General features: G+C 33.1%; 1 protein-coding gene across 1 annotated transcript; it reads left to right on the top strand.

Moving 5' to 3' along the window:
* The first annotated feature begins 3,500 nt into the window (after window positions 1-3,500).
* LOC111896626 (DNA polymerase epsilon catalytic subunit A) lies at window positions 3,501-15,949 on the top strand. The gene is made up of 46 exons (XM_052764632.1): window positions 3,501-3,792; window positions 3,881-3,946; window positions 4,022-4,081; window positions 4,167-4,262; window positions 4,365-4,525; window positions 4,634-4,722; window positions 4,818-5,035; window positions 5,144-5,230; window positions 5,318-5,452; window positions 5,541-5,663; window positions 5,753-5,836; window positions 5,943-6,107; window positions 6,219-6,395; window positions 6,496-6,609; window positions 6,704-6,808; window positions 6,911-7,029; window positions 7,111-7,249; window positions 7,346-7,440; window positions 7,528-7,713; window positions 8,927-9,103; window positions 9,198-9,285; window positions 9,385-9,465; window positions 9,545-9,688; window positions 9,815-9,910; window positions 10,092-10,292; window positions 10,469-10,523; window positions 10,613-10,755; window positions 10,871-11,401; window positions 11,476-11,673; window positions 11,766-11,840; window positions 11,935-12,125; window positions 12,208-12,391; window positions 12,494-12,558; window positions 12,644-12,878; window positions 12,979-13,062; window positions 13,217-13,291; window positions 13,394-13,453; window positions 13,534-13,796; window positions 13,868-13,916; window positions 14,002-14,162; window positions 14,295-14,361; window positions 14,483-14,590; window positions 14,684-14,857; window positions 14,944-15,126; window positions 15,209-15,315; window positions 15,393-15,949. The coding sequence occupies exons 1-46, from the start codon at window positions 3,628-3,630 to the stop codon at window positions 15,763-15,765; spliced, it is 6,552 nt and encodes a 2,183-aa protein (XP_052620592.1). The 5' UTR covers window positions 3,501-3,627; the 3' UTR covers window positions 15,766-15,949.
* The last annotated feature ends 9,236 nt before the right edge of the window (window positions 15,950-25,185 follow it).

Raw genomic sequence — 25,185 nt, 5'->3', positions numbered from 1 at the left:
TTATCATTTTAAAGCTACAAATTTTGAAGAATTTGTGTAAAACACTTAAATTGTTATTTTAAATATAACCTTACAAGATCAACTTAAATATAAATTTTAGTTAAACTTAAGTAACCTAAAGAATATTTTGTAAATAGCTAAAAGTGATAAATTTTAGTATCTTTCTAATAATGATTATAAGTTGGTTAATAAGGTTAAATAAGTATCAAACATAAAGTGTAATCATAAATAAACTAAATTTCAATATTAAAATAATATTTTTACTTCCACTTAGAAAGTTTTGTCTTTAACTTTTAACATATTATACTTAATTTATTAGATTTAATATGTTGTTGTATGTAAACCATTCTAAATTTAAAGCTACAACTTTTAAACAATTTGGACAAAATACTTAAATGGTTAATTTAAATATACCATTACAAAGTCAACTTCAATGTAAATTTCAGTTCTACTTACAACTCAAAGAATATTTTGTGAATAGTTAAAAACGAAAAATTATAGTGCTAAATACATAAAATAAATTGTAGTATCAATTTAACTAAAATATTTCCTAAAGATATTCGTATAATCGTTAAAAGTTTTCAAATAAGTAGCTTAAAATAACTTACAATAACAATAGTTAAAAATAACATTATATAAATGATTATATTGTTAGCTTTAAAATAAAAAAAATTTGTTTGATGTTTTAAATAATTACAATGATAGAAATTAAAACGTTAAGCAAATAAATTAAAAAAAAATAATTTACAATAACAAAAAATATAAATAATATTAAACCATATATTATATTTAATTTTATTCATGAATAACCCACGGGTAGAGGCCATTCCAAAGATTGAGATTATGCGGTTTTAATAGATGTATATATTATCATATAATTCAAATTAATCAATATATTATATCAACTGAGTATACAAATTATTATATCAAATTTAATAACCACATTATTGTTATATTTAAAAAAACATATATTGGTAAATATTTCAGCTATATAGATGCTTTTGCGCAACGCGCGGGCATTCGCCTAGTATAGTATATAATCATGTATATGTTTTCATCTTATTAAAAGCCTTGATAGACCCTTTGTGCATCTTTCCCTTTGTGATAAAGTTTTCTTATTGGAAACACTTAATTGAAATCTCTTTTCGATTTTGTGAAAAAATCGTTGTTATTATTATTTTCCGTTGCTTGTTCTACTTCGCTGCAATCCTACAAATATCCATACAACTAGAACAACACCTAAGGTAACACCAAAGAACAACAATAATGGGTTGATACACCAAGATTGCATCTTTCTACATATTGCTTGATTTGTTAAATCTCACACGTGTTAAAACTTTAATGCCCAAAATGATATTGAAATCTTCACCAAACATGTAATTAAAGAGTTTAAGTCGACATTAAAGCATTGCATAATCATCCTCTATTATGGAGAGATCACATGAAATGGTGAGTAAGTGACTCGTCTATTAAATATGAGTTTTTCATTAACTATTGGGTTTATGCTTCACAATATGAGTTTTTCATTGGCTATTGGGTTTTCATGAGTTTATAGTACATAAGAGATATATGCTTTTAAAAAATAGTGTATAATGTCACTTAAGAAACAAAAAAGATAGAACATAGTGGAACATTGTCATTATAATTGATGAATTGCTTAGGTAATTGAAAAGATGGAAAATACATACCGGAAAGTAAACCGATTGCTTTTAATGTCATTATCACCAACAAATGCATGCGTATCGATTGCCTTGGTGTTTTATGATGAGCTTTAGAAAGAAATAGGGGTTCAATTTGTATTTTTATAGGGGAGAGAGTAGATGTTGAGGTCTGTTGGGAAGAAGACGAGGGGGCAAAGGGGAGGGGTGGTGGGGTCCTTTATGTTTTTCTTTCTTTAGTTAGTTAAGAAAAAGACAAAATAACTTAAAAAAGGTAGAATGTCATTATGATCGATCACAAAAAAATTGGAGTAAATTACACCAATCTCCCTCGTGCACATGCCAAAAAGCGTGTTTAGTCCTTATTTTTAAAATTTAACTCGGACCGTCCCTCGTTTGGTTAAAACTTGCACGTTTCATCCCTCGTTAGTTTTAATTTGCACGTTTCATCCCTTATGCGACATAAAATGACTATTATGCCCTTTTGTCTTATTTTTATTTTAATTATAATTGATTTTGTATTTAAAAGAAATAAAAAATAAAAAAAAGTAATTCCAATCCCTTGTTAATTATAATTCACTTTTAATTTACTCTTATTTCTTTTTTCTCTCTCAGCTCCATTACATTCCACTACTTCTTTTACCTTCAAGATACCAAGAACCCTAGGAACATCATCCTTCATCAGATTCCTCCTTAAATCGTTATAATACATCAACCTAATCCTAATCGACTCTATGTAAACCTTGATATCATCGCAATCAACAATAAAAAAATGAACGGATTAACATTATCAGTTAAACCTTTTAATTGTTGCCTCTGTAGAACCAATTTACGGTGATAATCAGATAGTTTATCTGTGGAAAAACGTCTATGAATCACTAAGATCTGCCGATGAACGTTCATAGAATCGGGTTTGTTAGCCATCATTTCGAAAATGGTGGTGCTAGATTGGGGTTTATCAGTGGTTCACTGGAGCTGAAATCTGGAGACGGAGATGGTAGTTCGTCAAAGCTCACAAATCTGGAAGTGTGATGTACACCGTTTGTCTCAGAGGTGAGTTGTTTTGAACCTTCACCGTCTCAGGAACATCTTCGTCTCTCCAGATCCCTATTGCCTAAGTTTCGAACAAACGCCGCTTAGGTTTTCAAAAACAGCCTAGGGTCTCAGATTGAGCTCCATTGTCTTTTTGGTGTTGATCACAGGTTTGTTTTGGTTTTGTTAGGTGGTGGTGAATGGTGTTTTTTAGTGGTAGTCAAATGATGGTTGTTCAGGAGGTATTGTCGGTCATAGGTGAAGGTACCAGAGGTTTTGAGAGGGGATAATGACGAGTGAGAAAGGTCAGAGAGAAAGATATGGAGAGAACCGGTGGTAATCGACGTTGGATGGTGGTCTCCAATGGCGGTGAACGGTGGTTCCCAATGGCGATGAATGTTGGTTACTGGGAGGTTCCTAAAAGAGTAATAGAGAAGAGAAAGAGTTGTAAGAGTATTTCTTTATTTTTTATAATAAACAAATTAATAAATAATTAATAAACAACAAATAAATAGAAAAAAAAATCAAAAAATAAATAAATAAGGGCAAAATGGTCTTTTTATATACGGAGGGACTAAGCGTGCAAGAAAAAACAACTCGAGGGACGGTCCGAGTTAAATTTTGATAATAGGGACTAAACACGCTTTCTGACATATCCACGAGGGATGATTGGTGTAATTTACCCAAAAAATTGAAACCATAAATCACATGGACTATTTGTGTAAATTTATCTAAAAAGTATATAACACGCTACAAGTTTAAATTTAAAAAATGCAACTTCATAATGTATTTGACAAAATAGCGGGAAAACATACGTATCCCCTTCTCCGATTCTCCCGGGATTTTCTAACCCCCGGCCCAAATCCCCCTTTACCAAGGGTTCTTGTCATCTATCCCCGGCGTCATCAATCCAGATCTCTGTTACATTTTTCCAAAAATGGTCGGCGATAACCGAAGAAGAAGAGTAGATCGCAAAGACATAATGATTTCCAAGAAACAGAAACTTATTCTCTCAGCCGAAGAAATGCTTGAGACCAAGCTCGGCTTTGATCTATTCACTGAAGGAGAAAAACGCCTCGGCTGGCTACTCACATTTGCTTCCGTAAGTTCATACAGTTCTGTTTCCATGAAACCAGTTTTCGAATTGAAGCATGGTTGGAACTCATTGACTCGATTTCATTTTTCTGTAGTCATCGTGGGAGGACCAATACACTCACAAAGTGTATAGCTGTGTCGATCTTTATTTCGTTTGTCAGGTGATTTTTCTATAATTGATTTTAACCCTTGTCTCATCGAAGTGATATCTAATCTCCACTTGATTTGGATAACAGGATGGTTCGACTTTTAAAGCCAAAGACAAGTTCAGACCTTATTTTTATGCTGCTTCGAAGGTATGCCTATATGGAAATGATTCTAGTAGATCACTAAGCCAGCCATGTTGTTACACCATTTAATTTGAGTATTCTAAACTTATAGGATAAGATGGAAAGGGATGTTGATGCATATTTAAGAAGAAGATATGAAGGGAAAATTGCTGATATCCAAATAGTGGAGAAGGAGGACCTTGATCTTGTAAGCCATTATATTATGCTTTACAAATGATCAGGTTTAACATGTCAAACTATAATCATATTGCAAAAGCTATACCAATGATTTCTTCGATGCTACTTACAGAAAAACCATCTTTCTGGATTGAGGAAAACTTACTTAAAGATATCATTTGACACTGTACAACAATTGATGGAAGTAAAGCGTGACCTGATGCACGTGGTTGAAAGAAATCAAAAAAAGTCTAATGCTTCAGAGGCATATGAGTCCATAATAGCAGGCAAACAGTATGCATTTCCTGATTGAATCTTGAAAGTTTTTATAAGTACTTCTTTAGAAAGGAGCTTGTAGCAATTTCAAAACCTTTAACCTGATTTCTGTTCTTGACTTCACAGAAAAGAGCAAATCCAAGATTTTGTATATTGTATTTCCGATCTACGGGAGTATGATGTTCCTTACCATATCCGTTTTGCCATTGATAAAGGTGATAATTTGTTTTTTTAATAAAGTTCTTGTATATCATTTCACTTATTAAAATGTATATTTCTCACTTTATTTTACTCCAATCATAATTTTCAGATGTAAGATGTGGATTGTGGTATGATGTTAGTGTGTCGAGTGATGGAGTTAAGTTAGAAAGGAGGCATGATCTTCTGCAGCGTGCTGAAGTTCATGTTTGTGCATTTGACATAGAGACCACAAAGCTTCCACTAAAGTTTCCAGATGCTGAGTATGATTCAGTTATGATGATCTCATACATGGTTGATGGGCGAGGATATCTTATTATTAACAGAGAGGTAGATACATTAAATGCATCATTATCTTTAAATTCAAATAAGTATGATCATTGCAATTTGACTTAGTTTAAGTTGGTCTTAGTTGGTTTCTTTTGCAATTATTTTCAGTGTGTTGGTGAAGATGTAGAAGATTTGGAATATACTCCAAAAGCTGAATTTGAAGGATACTTTAAAGTGACAAACGTGAAGAATGAGGTGTGATTTCTTAATATCCCTTCAAAATTTATTTATATGGTAACTAATATGCATGCTTTGATTCAACAATTTAATTTCTTTTTACAGGAAGAACTTATCAAATTATGGTTTGCTCATATGAAAGAGGTGAAACCTGGTATTTATGTCACATACAATGGTGACATGTTTGATTGGCCATTCATGGAAAGAAGGGCAGCTCATCATGGCTTGATAATGAAGGATGTATGCCAATGTTAAATTTTTACGTTATAATATACTAGAATAATGATTGTTATTATTATTTATTGCTCAATTTTTTTGGGGGGTGAAGGAGCTAGGGTTTCAATGTGACACAGTGCAAGGTGAATGTCGCGCTAAATTTGCATGTCATCTGGATTGTTTTGCATGGGTCAAACGTGATAGTTATCTACCTCAAGGAAGCCATGGTTTGAAGGTAATTATTATTATCGTTATTATAATTCATTTCAATATTCAAATATTGCTCAAATTTACAACTGAATTTATCCTCTACTATGATTTCAGGCTGTCACTAAAGCCAAATTGGGCTATGATCCGTTGGAAGTAAATCCTGAAGATATGGTTCGTTTTGCAATGGAAAAACCACAGGTATACATTTGTAGAAATAATCTTATTTTATTGTACATTTTAAGTTTTCTAGAACAATTTCTTATATGTTCCATTTTTGGAAAAATAAAAACTTGGTTTATTTCAGATGATGGCTTCATATTCAGTATCTGATGCTGTGTCAACTTACTACTTGTATATGACATATGTTCACCCCTTCATTTTCTCCCTTGCAACTATAATACCAATGCCTCCTGATGAAGTCTTGCGTAAAGGAAGTGGGACCCTCTGTGAAATGCTTCTCATGGTTGAGGTATGTGGTTTTTAGACATATTACATATAAGGGTAAATATCACCTTATATGAGCTCTATACATCAAAGAACACTTTTTTTATACATAATTTTGGTGTTAATGTACATGCAGGCATACGTGGCAAATGTTGTATGTCCAAACAAGCACCAATCTGAAGCAGAAAAGTTTCATAATGGGCGCCTTTTAGAGAGTGAGACATACATTGGTGGCCATGTGGAGTGTTTGGAAACTGGTGTTTTCAGATCAGACCTTCCAACTTCTTTCAAACTTGATCCATCTGCTTTCACTGTAATTTACAACTCATTTGTTGTATTTTTATTTTTTTTACAGTTATTAATCACTTTGGTTGACAACTAAAAAAATTAAAATGTATATCTTTTTTCCACAGCAACTTATCGAAAACCTAGATCGGGATCTTCAATATGCTATTACAGTGGAGGGTAAAATGGACATTGAAACTGTCTCAAATTACGAAGAAGTAAAGGATGCTATTATGGAAAAGGTTGTGTTGATAGTTAATTGACAATTTCTTTTGTATTTTATTGGTCAATCAAAGTCTCTATGGGAACATTCATTGTAAGTATTTATTTGTGCAGCTTATATCATTAAGAGATAAACCTATACGAGAAGAATGCCCCCTTATTTATCATCTAGATGTTGCTGCAATGTATCCCAACATTATATTAACAAACAGACTTCAGGTATATTGCATGTTAACCATTTTTTTAGAAATTAAAAAAACAGATAATTTTCTTACCCATACTTCATTTTTTTTTTTAAATAATAACAACCTGCCATGTCAGCCACCATCAATAGTTACAGAGGAAGTGTGCACCGCATGTGATTTCAATCGCCCTGGGAAAACTTGTCTTAGGAAACTTGAATGGAAATGGCGTGGGGAGACATACACAGCAAAGAGAAGGTACCTTATTTACGGATTTACCCCTCTATTGTAACATAATTTACCAACAGCTCTTTATTGATTTTAAAATTTGGGTATTAGTGATTACTATCATTTGAAGAGGCAAATTGAATCTGAGGTTGTTGCTGTTGATGGATTCAAATCAAAGTCGTTCCTTGAGCTACCTAAAGTGGACCAACAACTGAAGCTGAAAGATCGTTTAAAGAAATACTGCCAAAAGGTATATATAATTTTCCATATTATAAACTTTAAATTTTATGTGACATGACATGACATGACATGTCAGCATTTATAATAACATATTGTAATGTTACAGGCGTATAAACGGGTGCTTGATAAGCCAGTTACTGAAAGAAGAAACGCAGGGATTTGCATGCGTGAAAATGCATTTTATGTTGATACTGTCAGAAGGCAAGCATTTAACCAATTTTGCAAATTAGACTGATAATATAATTGTCTGTATTTGTTTTTATAACATGTTATTTTTGTGCTTTATAGTTTTCGTGATAGAAGATATGAATACAAAGGGCTGAATAAAGAATGGAAAGGGAAGTTGTCAGAAGCAAAAGCTAATGGAAATCCTATTAAGATTCAGGAAGCACAAGATATGGTGGTTCTTTATGATTCACTACAGCTGGCCCATAAATGTATTTTGAATTCCTTCTATGGATATGTCATGCGCAAGTATGTTTTTTACACTAAGTTTCATTTCATCTTATACACATAGATTTTGTATTTTGTTATTTAATATAAAAATAAAGGGTAAATGACACAAAAAACACTCTTTTTACACAGAAATTCGATTTTGACACCGTGTTTTTTTTTGTGTCAATTATGACACTGTCTTTTCCAATTTGTTACAATTCTGACCACTTGACCGGTTAACCAGGTTACATGCTGACGTGGCATGATGATGTGTCAGTTTTGATGACGTGACATGTTGACATCATATGCTGACGTGTCAAAATTTATTTATTTTTTCTACAAAAAACACTAAGTTTTCACTTTTTTTCGATTTTGACACTAAGTTTAATTTTTTATTTCAATTTTGACACTATGTTTTTTTTGTTCCAATCGAACATCATTTATCAAATTTTGTTCAATTTTGTCTATTTTCCATTTGAAACCGTATAAATATATATTTTTTTATTACATTTTAAACCGTATAAACATATTTTTTTCGTTTAAAAACCACATTTTTATTTAAATACAAGATGTTTTTTTTCTTACATTCAAAGCATTAGTTATATCATGAGAATCAAACTAACCATAATCTTCTAATAAGATGTAAAAATTTGACGGGTTGCAAACTTGATATCCGAGTTTTGATCGATTACACGCCTCCAAACCTCCAAACACATTTTAAAGTTGTATATTTAATATAAAATACAATTTTTATATAACTAATACATATTTATACATAAAATATGGTTTGAGTGAAAAAAAATATATTTATACAAAACTATGGTTTTTAAATGAAAAACAAACATATTTATACGGTTTAAATGTATTAAAAAAATATTTGTACGGTTTCAAATAGAAAATTGTCAACATTGAACAAAATTGGAAAAAATGATTTTCGATTTGGAACAAAAAAATATAGTGTCAAAGTTGAAAGAAAAAATTAAACTTAGTGTCAAAATCGAAAAAAAAATGAAAACTTAGTGTTTTTTGTGAGAAAAAAAAAATTCAATTTTGACACGTCAGCATGCCACATCATCAAAACTGACACGTCAGCATGCAACCTGCTTAACCGGTCAAGTGGTCAGAATTGTAACAAATTGGAAAACACAGTGTCAAAATTGACACAAAAAAAACACGGTGTCAAAATCGAATTTTTGTGTAAAAAGAGTGTTTTTTGTGCCATTTACCCAAAAATAAAATGATATTGTTACAGAGGTGCAAGATGGTATTCAATGGAAATGGCTGGAGTTGTTACATATACTGGAGCAAAAATAATCAAAAAGGCCAATAAACTTGTTGAAAAAATTGGAAAACCTCTAGAATTAGACACAGATGGTATATGGTGTGCTTTGCCAGGGTCATTTCCGGAAAACTTTATCTTCAAATTTAGGTATCCTTTTTTTCCTGCTTAGTTATTCTTTTGGCAAATGATCATTATGATTTGATGTTGACAGTTATGCCCTTTTATGAAAATTTGATCACAGAGACTCAAAGAAGAAGTTTACAATCTCATATCCGTGTGTTATGCTCAATGTTGATGTGGCAAGAAACAACACAAATGACCAATACCAGGTTAGATAAAATATAAATCCTCTTTTTATATTTTGTATAGCTTATTAGAAATATATATTGTACAAACTACAAACATCTTATTTTCTATTTTTTCATTAGACTCTCAAAGATCCTATCAACAGAACATACACAACACACAGTGAATGTTCAATTGAATTTGAAGTGGATGGACCATATAAGGTAATTAGTTAAATCCCAAAAATTGACCTCATATTTGACAGTTATTAGTTATTAATCATTATATTTATTGTGAATGTAGGCAATGATTCTTCCTGCTTCTAAAGAAGAGGATAAATTGATTAAAAAAAGGTATGCTGTTTTTAATGACGATGGTACCCTTGCTGAACTTAAAGGTTTTGAGATAAAGAGAAGGGGTGAACTAAAGCTCATTAAAGTTTTCCAAGTACACTCTCTTTCTTTAATAAACCTGTTTGACTTCATTTTTTTTTTTCAATTATCTTTGACCATTTACTTTTATGTATTTTTCTTATACATGTTGATGTTGATGTTGATGTATATCTGTTTTCAGGCTGAGCTATTTGACAAATTTCTTCATGGGTCAACTTTAGAGGAATGTTATTCAGTAGTTGCTTCTGTTGCAAATCGCTGGCTTGATCTTCTTGATGTATGTAAATTGTAAGCCAAACTTCATTTTTTTTTTCCATTTTTAATGTTTCCTTAATCTCTTTTGTATTAAATTTTCTACTACAGTTTTGTTATCTCTTTCATTTTTGTTTGTTAACCAAAAAAAGAAAACAAGAATATGTTTTTTTTGGATATTGTGACTGATTAGCAAATATTTTCAGAATCAAGGGAATGATATTGCAGATAGTGAATTGCTTGATTACATATCAGAATCAAGCACAATGAGCAAGTCTTTAGCAGACTATGGAATGCAGAAATCATGTGCTGTAACAACAGCAAAACGTTTGGCTGATTTTCTTGGTGATACCATGGTTAAAGACAAAGGACTTCTTTGTCAATATGTCGTTGCATGTGAACCAAGGGTAATTGTGTAATTTTATCTTTCAAAAACTTACCTTTAAGTATCTTCATTTGTGTATTCATGGTTAAAGTTTATTTCATAAATAATGTTTAGAGGTTTTAGCATTGTGTAAAGTTGATTTTCTTTTCTTATTATTATATTGCTTTAAAAATCCACTACTGATATAATATTAAACAGGGGAAAGACGTGAGTGAACGAGCAGTTCCTGTTGCAATATTTGAAGCTGATCCAGGTGAAACTCTAGACATTTATTCTTATAAAACCTGAAAAAATTTGTAAAATATACAAAGTTACAAACAAGTATTACATGCTTGTTTGCAGAAATTATGAAGTTCTATGTGAAAAAATGGTGCAAGACCTCATCAGATAGTGGCATTCGATCCATTATTGACTGGGAATATTACAAAAAACGTCTCAGATTTGCTATTCAAAAAATCATTACAATTCCTGCAGCATTGCAGAAGGTGCAATGTTTTTTATGATCCCTTTTTCTAGATTTTTATTCTCTACAAATAGATACCAATAGCGAAATACTTTTATAGTTTTCTATTCACAGTGGAATATAATAATTTATTTCAGGTTTCAAATCCTGTTCCAAGAGTAGCTCATCCTCCATGGTTGCACAAGAAGATTTCTGAGAGAGATGACAAAATGAGGCAAACAAAATTACCTTTTAAAAAAGTAAATGATGCAAATGGAAAAGATCATGTACACGAACATAAAGTTGTGGATGTGGAAGATTTCGGAAGCAATAGAAAATCTTCCAATTATACCCCTAGATCTATTGTTTGTTCTTATGAAACTAATGGTAAAACAAGTTCTTCCAAGGAAAAAGTGGACCATGGTCAAAGCATGAATCCAGATTTGGAGGATAATATAAACAGACATCTGGATTATCCAGGATGGCTTGATCAAAGAAAAAGAAAGTGGAAACAAGTTCGTGAAAAAAGAAAGAAACAGAAGTTAGACAATTTGGACAAAAATACCCAAAGGAATGGAGTTGCTGAGATCCATAGTGGCGTGTCAGATAAAAGACAAGCTCAGGGTAGAACAGGGGTAAATTCGTACTTTGAAAGACACGAACTAGCCCTTACACGTAGCCACTGGCAGGTAATGTATATCTTATTCAGTTATTCTTATGCATTTTGACTATTATACCCCTCAACTCATGTCTTTTTTACCAGATAATTCAACTTGTTACAAGTTCTGAACTTGGACAGTTTTTTGGTTGGGTTGTTGTGGATGGAATGATGCATAAGATCCCTATAAAAGTTCCAAGAGTTTTTTACCTTAATTCTAAAGCTCCTGTAACTGATGACTTTCCTGGAAGACGTGTCAACAAAATTCTCCCTCATGGACACCATTCTCATAACCTCATTGAGGTAGCTCCATTGTAATTACATTTAGAAACAATTTTTTTTTTTATAGAATTAGTTTACTAGTCTAAATTCTAAACCATAAATACATTTTTTAGATCATTGTTGATGAAGATCAGTTTAGGGGAGAAAGCAGGAAACTTGCTGCTCACCTAGCAGATCCTGAAGTGGAGGTCAGTTTATTTTTAGAGATTCATAAAAAAATGTTTCTTTTATCGCATTATTTAATTACATTTCAAGCTGAATCTATCGGATATACTTTTTCAGGGAATTTACGAAACAAAAATCGGTCTGGATTTCAGTTTAATTCTCCAAATCGGATGTGTTTGCGAAGTGGATAAATCAGCTAAAAAACGAAATGTGAAAGAAGGTTGGAATCTGAGTGAGTTGCATATGAAAACCACTACAGAATGCTCATACTTGGAATCATCTATTCCTTTCTTCTATTTATATCATAGGTAAGTTGCATTCTTCTTCCAGTTACTATACAAAAGCGTAAAAACTAAAAAACATGTTTGTATTTTCTTTTTAAAATTTCAGCATATCTGAAGTAAAGGGAATTTATCTTGTATATTTTCCTTCATCTTCAACCATCCATGTGGTATTGGTGAACCCTTTTCAGAATAAAGATTTATCGCCATATACTTTAGAGAAACAGTTTCGTGAAGCTTGCCAAGCTTTATCAGTCAAATCTTCCATGTCTAGAGATGCTTCCAGCTTTAAGGTGGGGTTTGACTTTGTTAATATACAAAAATGTAAAAATGTTTTTTTTTTCTTGAAGTAATTTTTATTCTTAAATGACCCATATGGAACAATTCCAATTCAGGTGGAATATGTTGGAAGCCCCAAAGACGCTGAAAAGTTGTTACAAAGAACAATAAGTGAATTTAGGTATTACATCGTCTTTTGAGATTATAAAAATTATACTAAACATAAATAAAGAAAGAGTAACATAAACTTTTAACTTTTTTTACAGAGATGAGGTTCATGGACCTGCAATTGGTGTAATCGAATGCCCAGATGTTAAGTTAATGAAATTGAGTATAAGAGCTTTAGATGATTTTCCATGTGTTTCTATTCCTTCAAATGCTCGTGATTCTCACTATCCAACTCTTGCCTGGCAATCTTTTGCTGCAAAAATTGGGATGCAGCGTTGTGCTGCATCACCTCGCTGGTTGAATGAAAGAATCTCTCTTTCCAGATATTCCCATGTAACATTATTTATGTTAATATATCTGATTTATTTCTAGATCTAATTTTCATTTCCTTTTTTCTCATTTATAAGTTTATATAATTGTTCAATCTCAACAGATTCCATTAGGCAACTTTGAACTGGATTGGCTTATACACACCGCAGATATCTTCTTTGCAAGAGCATTACACGATCACCAACAGGTCTGTCTTTGGTTCACTATTATATATTACCAATTTAGACAATCTACTATAATAGCAATTCACTTTCATTTCTTTATCTGTAATAGAAATGCATGTTTTTTTACTGATAATAACAACCTGTTTAGTGCTTACATTTTGTTTGTAACATATGCAGATACTTTGGGTATCGGATAATGGAATTCCAGATCTTGGAGGGGATTATGAAGAAGAAACTTGTTTCACCGATGAGGTCTGTATCAAGAATTACATAAACTATTAACTGGATTTACTTGATGTTCCAATTTTTTGTTATGGTTTTTAATGATCTAATTAACTTATTTTCTAAAAACAGGTTATTCAACCTGTTCTGACTTACCCTGGTGCTTATCGGAAAGTCACAGTTGAGCTAAAGGTATGCAATTTCCTGTTTTTCACCCTTAATTTAAACTACTAAACTCCAAATGTTGTAATTCATATTTCTAATGGATACAGATTCATCACCTGGCTGTAAATGCTCTGTTAAAAAGCAACCAAATAAATGAAATGGAGGGAGGTACCTTATTTGGGTTTGACCATGATTTGACCTCTGGATCACATCTTCCCAATGAACAATTAGGGTTAGATGAGGCCACTTCATGTTCATCTGCATTTCGTGTCCTCAAACAATTGATTCAAAGATGCCTTGCTGATGCTGTTTCATCAGGAAATATATTTGCTGATGCGATGTTGCAACATTTATACAGATGGCTCTGCAGGTACTTTTTTATTATTTTTTTAAATGCTTGTATTTTGTATTTTGACTTTATTTTTTGATTTACAATCCTAGTCCAAGGTCAAAACTCCATGATCCAGCTATTCATCGAATGCTTCACAAGGTAATTAAATTATTTACCTAATTAGTCTGAAACAAAATATTCTATATTTGACAAGGGTGTTAATTAATATTTAATATTCATACAGGTGATGCAAAAGGTGTTTGCACTACTGCTATATGAATTTAGAAAATTGGGCGCCAATATTATTTTTGCTAATTTCTCAAAAGTCATACTTGACACTGGAAAGTCAGACTTATCTGCAGCCCAAGCTTACTGTGATAGTTTACTCAAAGCTCTACAAACAAGGTTAGTCTTGCTATCATAGTTTATTCCAAACTCTAAAAGCAGATCTCTAATTATCTAAAAAAAATTCCAAGTTTAGTGTAAGTGGTTTGAGTAATTTGTATCTTCTCTAATTTCTAAGTTTCTTGTTTTTAGAGACTTATTTGAGTGGATTGAGCTTGAACCCATGCAGTTTTGGCACTCATTTCTCTTCATGGATCAAGTAAGTTAATTCGTATTTATTTAGACTGTTTATCATGTCTTTATCTCATATTATTATTTTCATATCTGTTTATAGTTATTATTTTAACCAAGGTTTGCCTCTGATGCTTTTTTTATGACAGTATAACTATGGTGGAATTCAGGCTAAATTAGATGCGAAAAATAGTGATCCTCAAGTGGAGTTAGTCTCCAGCTGGAATATAGCAGAAAAGCTCCCCAAGGAGACTCAGGTACATAACCTGTGTCAACATGAAGCATCAAATTTACAATTTTACCCCTTCCATTTGCTATAACTGTCATCTGATACCAGTTAGATTCTACAGGATCATTTCATTTTAATAGTCACTGAGTTCATGCACCTCCCATGGAAGTTTACACAAGATGAAGCTATGAAAAGAGCAACTTCAAGAAATGATGATGACTCATGCACTCCATCCATCACAGCTGCAGCTGCTGAATCATTTGAGTCATGTGTCACTGAGCATCTTAGGGACCAGGTTGGAATTAAAAATTATAATCAATTATTTATTTAGAAACATTTAGTTTTGATTAAGTTGTGAAATCATGTTATTTCTGTTTACAGATTAGATCTTACTTCACGGATAAACTATTGAAAATAGTTCGTGATCTTGTTCTTCACACGAAAGGGAAAGGCAAATCTAAGGAAGATGAAGACAATGTTTATAAAGGAGATCCTGCACTTGAGTTTATTAAGCATGTCTGTGCTGTTCTTGTCCTTGACCAGAATGTGCAACATGATATTCTGGTAATAACTAATTCTTTTTATGTTTTTTGATTTGCTATTTTGATTTTGATTTTGATTTTTTTGTTTTTGAAATAAAATGCAGATAATGAGGAAGAATCTGTTGAAGTATGTACGTGTAAGGGAGTTTGCTCCAGAGGCACAGTTTCAAGACTGTTCCTTTTCCTTCACCTTGCCAAATGTCATTTGCAGGTAAAAATAAAAATACAAAATTTCTAAACTCTAATCATATTTCTGACATGGGCCCACAAATATAATAATGTTTACAGCTACTGCAACGACTGTAGAGACCTAGACTTGTGTCGTGACAGAGGCTTGCTAACTCAAGAATGGAGATGTGGGGTCCCACAGTGTGGTCAACCCTACAACCGTGAAGTCATGGAAAATGCTCTTCTTCAGATAGTTCGCCAGAGAGAGAGACTTTATCATCTTCAAGATTTGGTCTGTTTAAAATGCAAGCAAATCAAAGCTGCACACCTGGCAGAATATTGTGGGTGTGCGGGCTCCTTTTGTCTCAAAGAGGAAGTCACTGTTTTCATGAAGAAGATGGAAGTCTTCTTGAACATCGGCGTACACCAAAAGTTTGAGCTGCTTGTCGAATGTGTGTCATGGATTTTGGAGCTAAAACAGGTTTACTTGTAGTGGAGTCGACTACACCCAGCTGTTTCTCTCTCATCAAGTTCTCTCTCTCTCTCTCATTGGCGAGGAGAGGAGAGAGAAGCAGACTGGGTTTTTTTTTTTGCTGACGGCGACAATGTATTTAACTTTTTTTTTCTTGGTTTTGATGCAGCTGAATACGAACATGCATGCATGCATGTGTTAAGCTTCTTTTCTTTGTCTTTGACGTTCACTACACACACACCACATGATACTTGTTTTTATTTGTAGAAGAAGAAAGGAAAAGGGATATGGAAGGAGACGACAGTCTTGCCTGAGAAGGAGAAGAGTCATAAGGCTAGAGGGGTTGGGGGTAGGGGTAGGGAGAGATGGGACTCTTTTAGTTTTACATTAGTAAATAAAAGTTGTAAATTGAGTAAAAGATAAAACAAAAGATAATAATATTGGATAGGGTAAAACGGTCATTGGATCAGGGGATCAAGACTTCAAGATTTTAAAATCATAGTAATTTAGTCACTTTTAAATTTTAATAAGATGTGTTTATATGTGCTCGAAATGTAACCGTTTGAAATATGACTACTATTATAAAAAATATAGAACAATACTAATTATTGTATTTGTACAAATGCAATTTTGATTTCAATGAGCGTTTTAAGTCAGTGTGTTGCGGTGAAAAGTTTAAGCAATAGTTTTTATTGAAAGTACGTTGTTATAAAGGAGAAAAAAACCCATTAATGGTCATTTTAATGAATAATTAGGTTTTTGTCTTGTTAAAGCATTTTATTTTGAAAGTACAATACTATATTTAATGGCTTTTTCAAAGTATGTCTGATTATAGCATTCTACTTTCAAAGTATAATGCTTTATAATGCAAAACAATTCTTTATTAGAATCATGATAGTTCAATCATTTTTTCATTATTTACCAGTACCATCCTTTGGGTTATTACAAAAAAAAAAAATACAGTTCTACTGATTTTTCCTAAATTAGCATTCTATAAAAAATAATTGGATTAAAAAGTAACTAAAAAATTATCTTTAATGCACTAAATAGCAACATACTTTGTTTATTTTTAGTATTTAAGTCAGAATTATAACAAATAAAAATTTAAAGTAATAAATATGTTAAGTTTGTAAATAGTAGCTTTAGAAGCTAGTGTAAAAGCTGTATGTATTATGTTTGTGAACCAAATGTCATTTTGATTATTCATGAATACGTGGAAATTATGTTATTATATAACCTTTTATAAGCTATTTTGACTTTATAGGTCTTTTGTTTATGATAAAGATTAAAGCATATGACTCGTCCACTAAAATATAAATACTGCATGGAAATGAAAAATAGTGCACATAAATAGAAATTGTAACACACTATTTTGCAAATGTGTAAGAACAAACCCATGATGTAGTTAATCTTGAAAAAAGGTTGGTTATATTATAATAACCCTTAGATATATTGGTAAAATACCATGTTGGAGGGTTGTGTAGTTTTGAGAAGATTTGTTGAATTTATATTAATTTAACTACTAGTCGATAGTCGATGTTTGAGATTATGGAAGTGAGACTTAATACAATCAAAACGATTAAAATTTGGCCTTTGAGTGTATCCATGAAAGTTTAGAGTATGTGTGCAAAAAGATCGACTAAAATGGAGTCAGTATGAGAAAGTTATAGTTATCTGAAGTTGGGAAGAAAGTACATTGTGAAACAAGAAGATAGTGAGTACGCACCACATAAAAGTTAAACTGACTGACATCATTAAATGAGAACGCAACATGTGCGTATGAGAAAATAGGACGCAACGAGGCCGACTTAGTGAAACAACGTATAAACATAAAGAAATCAATGTTGACCCTCATTTCATATGCATACACTACACTATAGAAAGCAGGGGATGACCAATTATGGTGGTTTCTATAACACCCTGTTTCGAGTCATTTCATGATTCGGGGTTGTGACCTGAAGATCAAGTATTATAAGGCTTCCGGCTTTGGGTAAAGAGGGGTTTAAATCCATTTGGAAGTGGGTAATGTGGATTATGTGATCCAAGAGTTCGGTTTGTGCTTTGGAGCCCAATGGTATAATAGTAAAGTGATGGTTCGGGTCTTTCATGAATTTAGGATTTAAGTTTGGAAGGTTTCAAGGAAAAGTAGAGTTGATAGGATCATAGACCTTCTCATTACCTTTCTGTGGATACAAGGATCATCGAAATCGGTGTTAGAGCAAAGAAGTTATGACCTTCGAAAGTTAGGAGGATTTTGGGCTAAGCCGTGTATGTCGGTGAAACATCCCAAAAATCAGGGTTAAAAAAATCATTTTTATTATATTCAAAACACTATTGCAACTTGTTCAAAACATTGGAAAGAATTTCAAATAAAACAATTATCAGAGTTCAATCCCAAAGATCACAGTTTGCGGAAACCACGGGTGTACGCGCTGCTATCGTCCCGAGCTCTTCATTTGAAAACTAGAGTACCTGAAACATAAATTGAAAACAGTAAGAACAAAGCTTAATGAGTTCCCCAAATACTACATACCATACAATAAACATATAGTGGGGCCCGCCCGTCATCGTACCCCGTCTGGTATCGGGCCCCGCCTGGATACTGCCGAGCATATCTGGGTGTTGGCCTCCCCTTCGGTCTATTTCAACTAGAGACTATCAAACATATCTGGGTGCTGGCCTCCCCTTCGGTCTATTTCAATCGGATACTACCGAACATATCTGGGTGGTGGCCTCTCATTCGGTCTACTTCAACCAGGTACTAGGTCTATTTCACCCCTACCACTACCACATAATAGCATACACAAATAATCACAAAGATACATAGCATACGGATATCCATCAGGCCCCACCCAACATAGGACCGTAATCCGGAAAGCATACCAACACATACACATGCAAGAGTCATGAAGACAACTAACACTCTATCAGCATAACATGAACATGAGCCGACATTGGTGCCTTCGACCCACTAAACCCGGTAAGGATACTCACCTCAAATGCTGAAGCTCACTAAAATGATTTCAGCTCTGCTGCGACTTTCCTAATCATGCAATTAGCCCAGATCTGGGTATTCGAGATGTGTTCTATCTAAGCTGTTACTAAGAAAAACTAACAGACTCTAGTATAATCTCTTTTACCTAAATTAGTTAACCAAAACCAGCTATTTGAATTAACCCTAACTATTTACTGTCTAAAATTCCCATCAATACCTAAAATAAGCCCAGGTCAGATTGATGCATTCTATCATAAAAGTTGCATTAAAGTTCTGTGTACAATTCCCAACAATACTCAATACTTATCACAAGCTCGAAAGCATAAAGATATGATTTTTCAGTTTATATCAGAGTTAAATCCCAAACATGGAACCAATCTGATACTTATTACTTATTACCAGTTGACAAGAACAATTACCGATTCTATTAACTGATTAACTGAAATGATAAAATCCTAGATAGGTGATCAGACTAACGAGAACTAAAAATCAAACATTCATTAAGCTCAAAAATGGAAAAAAAAATCTAGATAGAAGCACATAATGAAAATCAGATCTGATAAGTGATTACATGAAAAAGTACTATTTTTTTGCAGAACCGAAAACTAGAGTTTTAGCCAGACATTGTTAAAATTTGATATAGAGTTTTATCACAACCACCCTTATATATATATATATATATATATATATATATATATATATATATATATATATATATATATATATATATAGCTAGGTTCAAATGTTTTTGACAACTATTGTGTGTCTGTGTGCACCAATAGGAATTTAGGAATAATTAAATAATTAAAAATTGTAATAAGGGTAATTATGTAACTTTAGCATGCTAATTAAAATAAAATCCCTTAATTCATGGAAATTGCCATAAAAATCTGTTTGACCAACTATTTAACCCTAGCCTTCTATATCATACGTAATATGCCTCCTCCAATTTTCTTATGGACGAATGAACATCGTCTGATCAAAAGAGGTAGTCAAACCTCTTGCTGCAAATCTGTTTCCCCATTCCATTGATCAAGAAGATGTTATTATCGGTGGCTCCACCTCCAATCGAAGCTAGCTTCAACATCGAGGCAATTTTGGAGTCACAAGAAGCTGGTGTATGTTTATGCATCATTGTTACACTTCCTTCGATGATCGGTTCTTTAGAGCTTTTCCAAATCGAGCAAACTTCGTATGCCCTTATTTATCCGGTAACAACTCTTCAATTCTCATTAATTATGGATCGTTAACTTGTGATTCAAATTATCTATTTCTATTGTTCGCTGAATTGGATGGTTAAGTAACAGAAAACATAAGGTGCTCGACTAAATTCCTGAAAGAAGTACCAACTTGCTGTCTTAGTGAACTGTTGGTGGAATTGAAAATATTCCGATTTGCACACCAACTGTTTGTTAAAATGTCTCAGTGAACTTCAGTTACTTATTCCAAAATTTGTTCTTTCTTGCTTAATAAGTCACTTTCAGTTAGAAGGAAGCATAGAAACAGATGTTAGTTCGTATGGTTCCAGCTCTTGTATCAAGGCCTTATAATGTAAGTAACATTCTTTATTCATGTGTTCAAGTTGATGAGTTTCAATTTCTTTTATGTGGATGCTCTTCTTTCTTACAAAATAATGTTTTCAAATCTTATATGAAAACCACGTTTATATGCTTTAATGGGTCTGCCATATATTTTGTTTTTCTTTCGGTTATGAAATACAATTCTAGGTTGTTTGTGTCTTTTTATTTTTCATCAACACAAATTAATTTACTCTTTGAACCTTGTGGTATGCATTCTAAATCATGTTGCTAGAAATTATGTTTATATGTAAACTATTGCAAGTAAATCAAATATGGTTTTTGGCTTGTTTGATGATAATGTCTAACAAGTGTTTGTTGAAATGCCTGAAAGAGTATTTAAAGAATTTAACCTTGTGGTATTGATATGAGCATATTTAGTTATATAATTCATGCCTTATCTTAATACTTTATGTTGTTTTTATCTCATTTAATGAACAAAAGGTGCTTAATTAGCTTAAATATTTCATTTTCAGCAACAAAGACATGATCGGGTGGAAAATGAAGCGGAACTAGCGATTGGAAGATTGAATCTTGGATTTTGAAGAAAGAAGGATGTTGCTGGACAGCTTGACCCCTCGTCAGTGTTTTGGCCATATCTCATAAACCGTAACTCCGATTGACGAGATTCAAAATGTTCTGAAAAGTAGACACAATTTCGGACGACTTTCGTGTTTTGAGAAAATGCTGATTCGAAACGTACTCGGCGAGTAGGGTCGATTACTCGGCGAGTTGTATCGAACTTTCACGATTCTGGACGCGCTGACTTGCCGTACACGGGTTTTAAGTGATGTACTCGGCGAGTAGGTCACTGGACTCGCCGAGTAGCCTCTGTTTTGTGAAAATCTATATAAAGAGACTTTTAGATCGATACCAGAGGATGGGGAGAAACCCTAGGAGGCTGAGAAACGATTAGAAGTGCTGCTAGGTCGTGAGGGACTGAAGAATCAACCCTACATTCAATTGTGAAGAGAATCAAGACAATTTTGGTTTATTCTTAGTAACTTTTTGATTTGAATCATGTTTACATACTTTGATTTTGTTTTTGAGTTTATGTTTACTGCAATCATGAGCTAAAAACTTATTCTTCTGTTAGGGTAGACAATTTTGTGAATATGGATTGATTATTTGAGTAGGATTAATTTTAATTGGTAATTATGTTTAGTTAAGCTTGTTAAAGAACCTTATGTGTTGACAATAACTATTCTTCTGTTAATAAATTAGTAATTAAGTTGTATGAACATCTCTTAGTTATTAATTTCATATGATTTATTGTGACCACATAGTTGTATGTCTAGGAATAACGAATGTGAAACTAGAATTAACTAGAAGATAGGTAAGTTAATGTGTGAGATTGTTTGATGAACATCAGCAAGAGGTTAATTGAAGGGCCAATTTAGTTAACCATTACAAGTCTTACTTAACCCGAATCAATAATCTAGGAAACCCGTTAATTTAGACAACTGGCCATTGCTTGAGTTAATTTGTTTTCTAAGAATTAGGAATAGCGAACGTGAACCTAATTATCTTAATCGGTAGCCAATGAAGAATTAATCTGATATATTAAAATCATCCATGGGAACAAATGAGTCGTATCTAAACAGAAGTCCTCTTTACTATTGAATTTAGTTGGTAATTAATTGTTTCAGTTGCTAGTTAGTTAATTTGTGTGTTGGTTATTCTAATTAAGTTTCTAATCTTGTAAAACTAGAGAAAACCTCCATTTTGTTATTTGTTTTATTTAGATAATATTAGCATTTATTTTAATTGTTTACCGTTCCCTGTGTTCGATACCCTACTTGCTTGAACTATATTACTAATCGATAGGTACACTGCCTTTCGTGTGTTTATTTTGTGTCTAAGTTAGTAGGATTAAAACTAGTTGGTTTTACACACATCAAGTTTTTGGCGCCGTTGCCGGGGAACGGTTCTAAATAGTTAATTTATTTGCTAATTGTTATCATATATTTTTATTTTTTTTATATAGCTTAATTTTTATTTATTATGTATTTTCCAAATCTCGATGCTTTTGATGCTTTTCTTGAGGAAGTAGTGCAGGAAATTGAGCAAGAAGACGAGGAGTGTGGATCGGATGAAGATTTGAAAAAATTTGATAGATGGTTAGATAACATCTTGTCTAACGATCAAGAAAAATTTGAGTCACAAGAGCTAAAGTTTCAAGATGAAGAATTTAATCCAGAAAGAGATTTGGAGGAGCTGGAAAGGTTGCTAGCAGAGAGGTCAGGCGAAGAACAAGAACAAGCTGAATTGCAGGAACCAAGTTGTGGTTTGACCATTACCACGACATGGTCCCCTATTCTTCCCGTTTGTGTTTCGAAGCATGGGGTGACGACTCCAACTTTGGAGAAAGTTCTGAAGCACGATCCATTTCTGATTAGTATCCAACCGGTTCCAACCCTTGTCAATATTCTTAGGTTTTATGTATTAAAGCTCGTTTGGCCAATTTTAGAAGCACAGAGTCAAATTTTACAAATTGGTCCACCAAAGAAAATATTTAATGCAACGGATGGATTGGCAATGAGTTTATTGAAAGTTTATTAAGTTGGGAGTCCAGCTCAAGACTCCCACAAAAAGAAGCGCTTGCGGGAGGCAACCCGTCATTAGAGTTTTCTTTTCTTTTTCTTTTTAAACTTCTAGTGTTTAAGGATAATTTAGGATTTTTTTATTTTAATGTTTTTTTTATTACTTGGTTTTTGTTTTTGATCTTTTCAGTTTGAGTGTAAGGATGCATGTGAGGGTCTAGAGTCAAGGCTGACGAAGCAAGAAATCGAGTCTAGGCGAGAGAGGAAACGAAGTTTTGAGTCAAGCTATGAGTCCAATTGATAGAAGGGTTATAGAGTGTTTATTCCCTGAAGAAAATGAGGGAAATTATTAGTTTATATAACCCCCATACATCAAAACCGACTTGGGCAGAATAAAATTTTTGTCACACAGCGGTCTACTCGCCGAGTACATCTTATGGACTTGCCGAGTGCATGTGAAAATTCACGATTCTTCTGCCATTTACGCTTCAACTCGGCGAGTTTACATACTTACTCGACGAGTCGCTCATTCTTCTTACTTTTGAGCTGAAGATTTGATGAAATTTGATATGGGTATTGGTTCTATTCTTTGAAGATCATTTTTCGAGTATTTCCAAGAGTTTTCCCTTATATTTGGAGCTTTTATAAAGACTTTACCACACGAGATTTTGACACCCAAGACATGGATTAGCTGTTCCCATGTCTAAAGTCAATTGAAGATGGAACTGAAGAGAAGAGATATCAACCTCGCCACTACTATCCCAGGGGAGTTTGTTCCAATTCTCTCTTTATTTTATTGTTCTTTATCATGCATATTATGCAATGGGGACATTGCATAAATTAAGTGTGGGGTAGGGGGTTGTATAAATTAGTTAAATTTCGAAAATCTTGAAACTTTAGTTAATTTTGAAAATTTTGCATTAAAATTGTAGGGCTAAATTAGAAAATTTTGGTAAAGCAATTAGGGATCATGCTAGTATTATATTTGATGATTGCATGAAAACTCAAATGTTTAGTTGAGCCTATATACGTTCTAGTGCATTTGTGGCTTCCTTATTCTAGTGAAATCATGGGACAAAAACACGACCTCGCTTAGTTTGAAGGATGCAATATGTTTAGCATCGTGTACCAGAAATGTATCCAGGAAAATTATTATCGTTAACCAATAAAGGTTGAAGTTGAGCGCCCCTGCTTAAGCATGTAGGTTTATTGAGTGAAAAAGTGAGTTACATGTTAAAAAAAAGAGAGAGAGAGAGAATTACAAGAAAGGTTTGAAGAATTTTTGGAGCATCAAAGTTAAGTATGAAGTTCAAAGATTAAAATTCCAAAGATTTAAAACGTTGAAGATACCAAAAATCAAACAACAAGGTGGTGAATTCAAAGAGATCAAAGATGAAATGTCAAAGAAGTGAAGAATTCCAAAGAGCTCCAATGTGGTATCATAAATTGTAATTGTTTAGATTATGTATGCATGGGTTGCTCAACCAAAAATACCTTGAGGTTAAGAGGTTTTCTGAGGATGGATTCGGAGGGATGCATAAAATGAGCATTGTTCAGAAAAAGTGGGCGAATGTTTATGAGGATTGTGAGTATTTAGAATATGGGGGGTTCCTTAGGAAAATTATAGACACAAATGCATGCGTTGCGGTCTTGACATAATGGATGGGTTCGATTGGCATTGTCTTATGTAATATTAGTGTACTAAAATTCAGTTTTGCTTGGGGGCAAGCAAAAGTCAAGTGTGGGGTATTTTGATATGAGCATATTTAGTTATATAATTCATGCCTTATCTTAATACTTTATGTTGTTTTTATCTCATTTAATGAACAAAAGGTGCTTAATTAGCTTAAATATTTCATTTTCAGCAACAAAGACATGATCGGGTGGAAAATGAAGCGGAACTAGCGATTGGAAGATTGAATCTTGGATTTTGAAGAAAGAAGGATGTTGCTGGACAGCTTGACCCCTCGTCAGTGTTTTGGCCATATCTCATAAACCGTAACTCCGATTGACGAGATTCAAAATGTTCTGAAAAGTAGACACAATTTCGGACGACTTTCGTGTTTTGAGAAAATGCTGATTCGAAACGTACTCGGCGAGTAGGGTCGATTACTCGGCGAGTTGTATCGAACTTTCACGATTCTGGACGCGCTGACTTGCCGTACACGGGTTTTAAGTGATGTACTCGGCGAGTAGGTCACTGGACTCGCCGAGTAGCCTCTGTTTTGTGAAAATCTATATAAAGAGACTTTTAGATCGATACCAGAGGATGGGGAGAAACCCTAGGAGGCTGAGAAACGATTAGAAGTGCTGCTAGGTCGTGAGG

The sequence above is a fragment of the Lactuca sativa genome, chromosome 6, assembly GCF_002870075.4.
Source record: "Lactuca sativa cultivar Salinas chromosome 6, Lsat_Salinas_v11, whole genome shotgun sequence".
NCBI lineage: Eukaryota > Viridiplantae > Streptophyta > Magnoliopsida > Asterales > Asteraceae > Lactuca > Lactuca sativa.
This window is presented reverse-complemented; position numbering and strand designations above follow the sequence as displayed.

Excerpts from the sequence above, each read along its gene's own strand:
- LOC111896626 (XM_052764632.1), top strand. The coding sequence starts at position 3,628 with ATGGTCGGCGATAACCGAAGAAGAAGAGTAGATCGCAAAGACATAATG. Across the intron at positions 11,841-11,934 it reads TAGCAGATCCTGAAGTGGAG|GGAATTTACGAAACAAAAAT; the intron begins GTCAGTTTATTT and ends ATACTTTTTCAG. Across the intron at positions 12,559-12,643 it reads AGAACAATAAGTGAATTTAG|AGATGAGGTTCATGGACCTG; the intron begins GTATTACATCGT and ends CTTTTTTTACAG.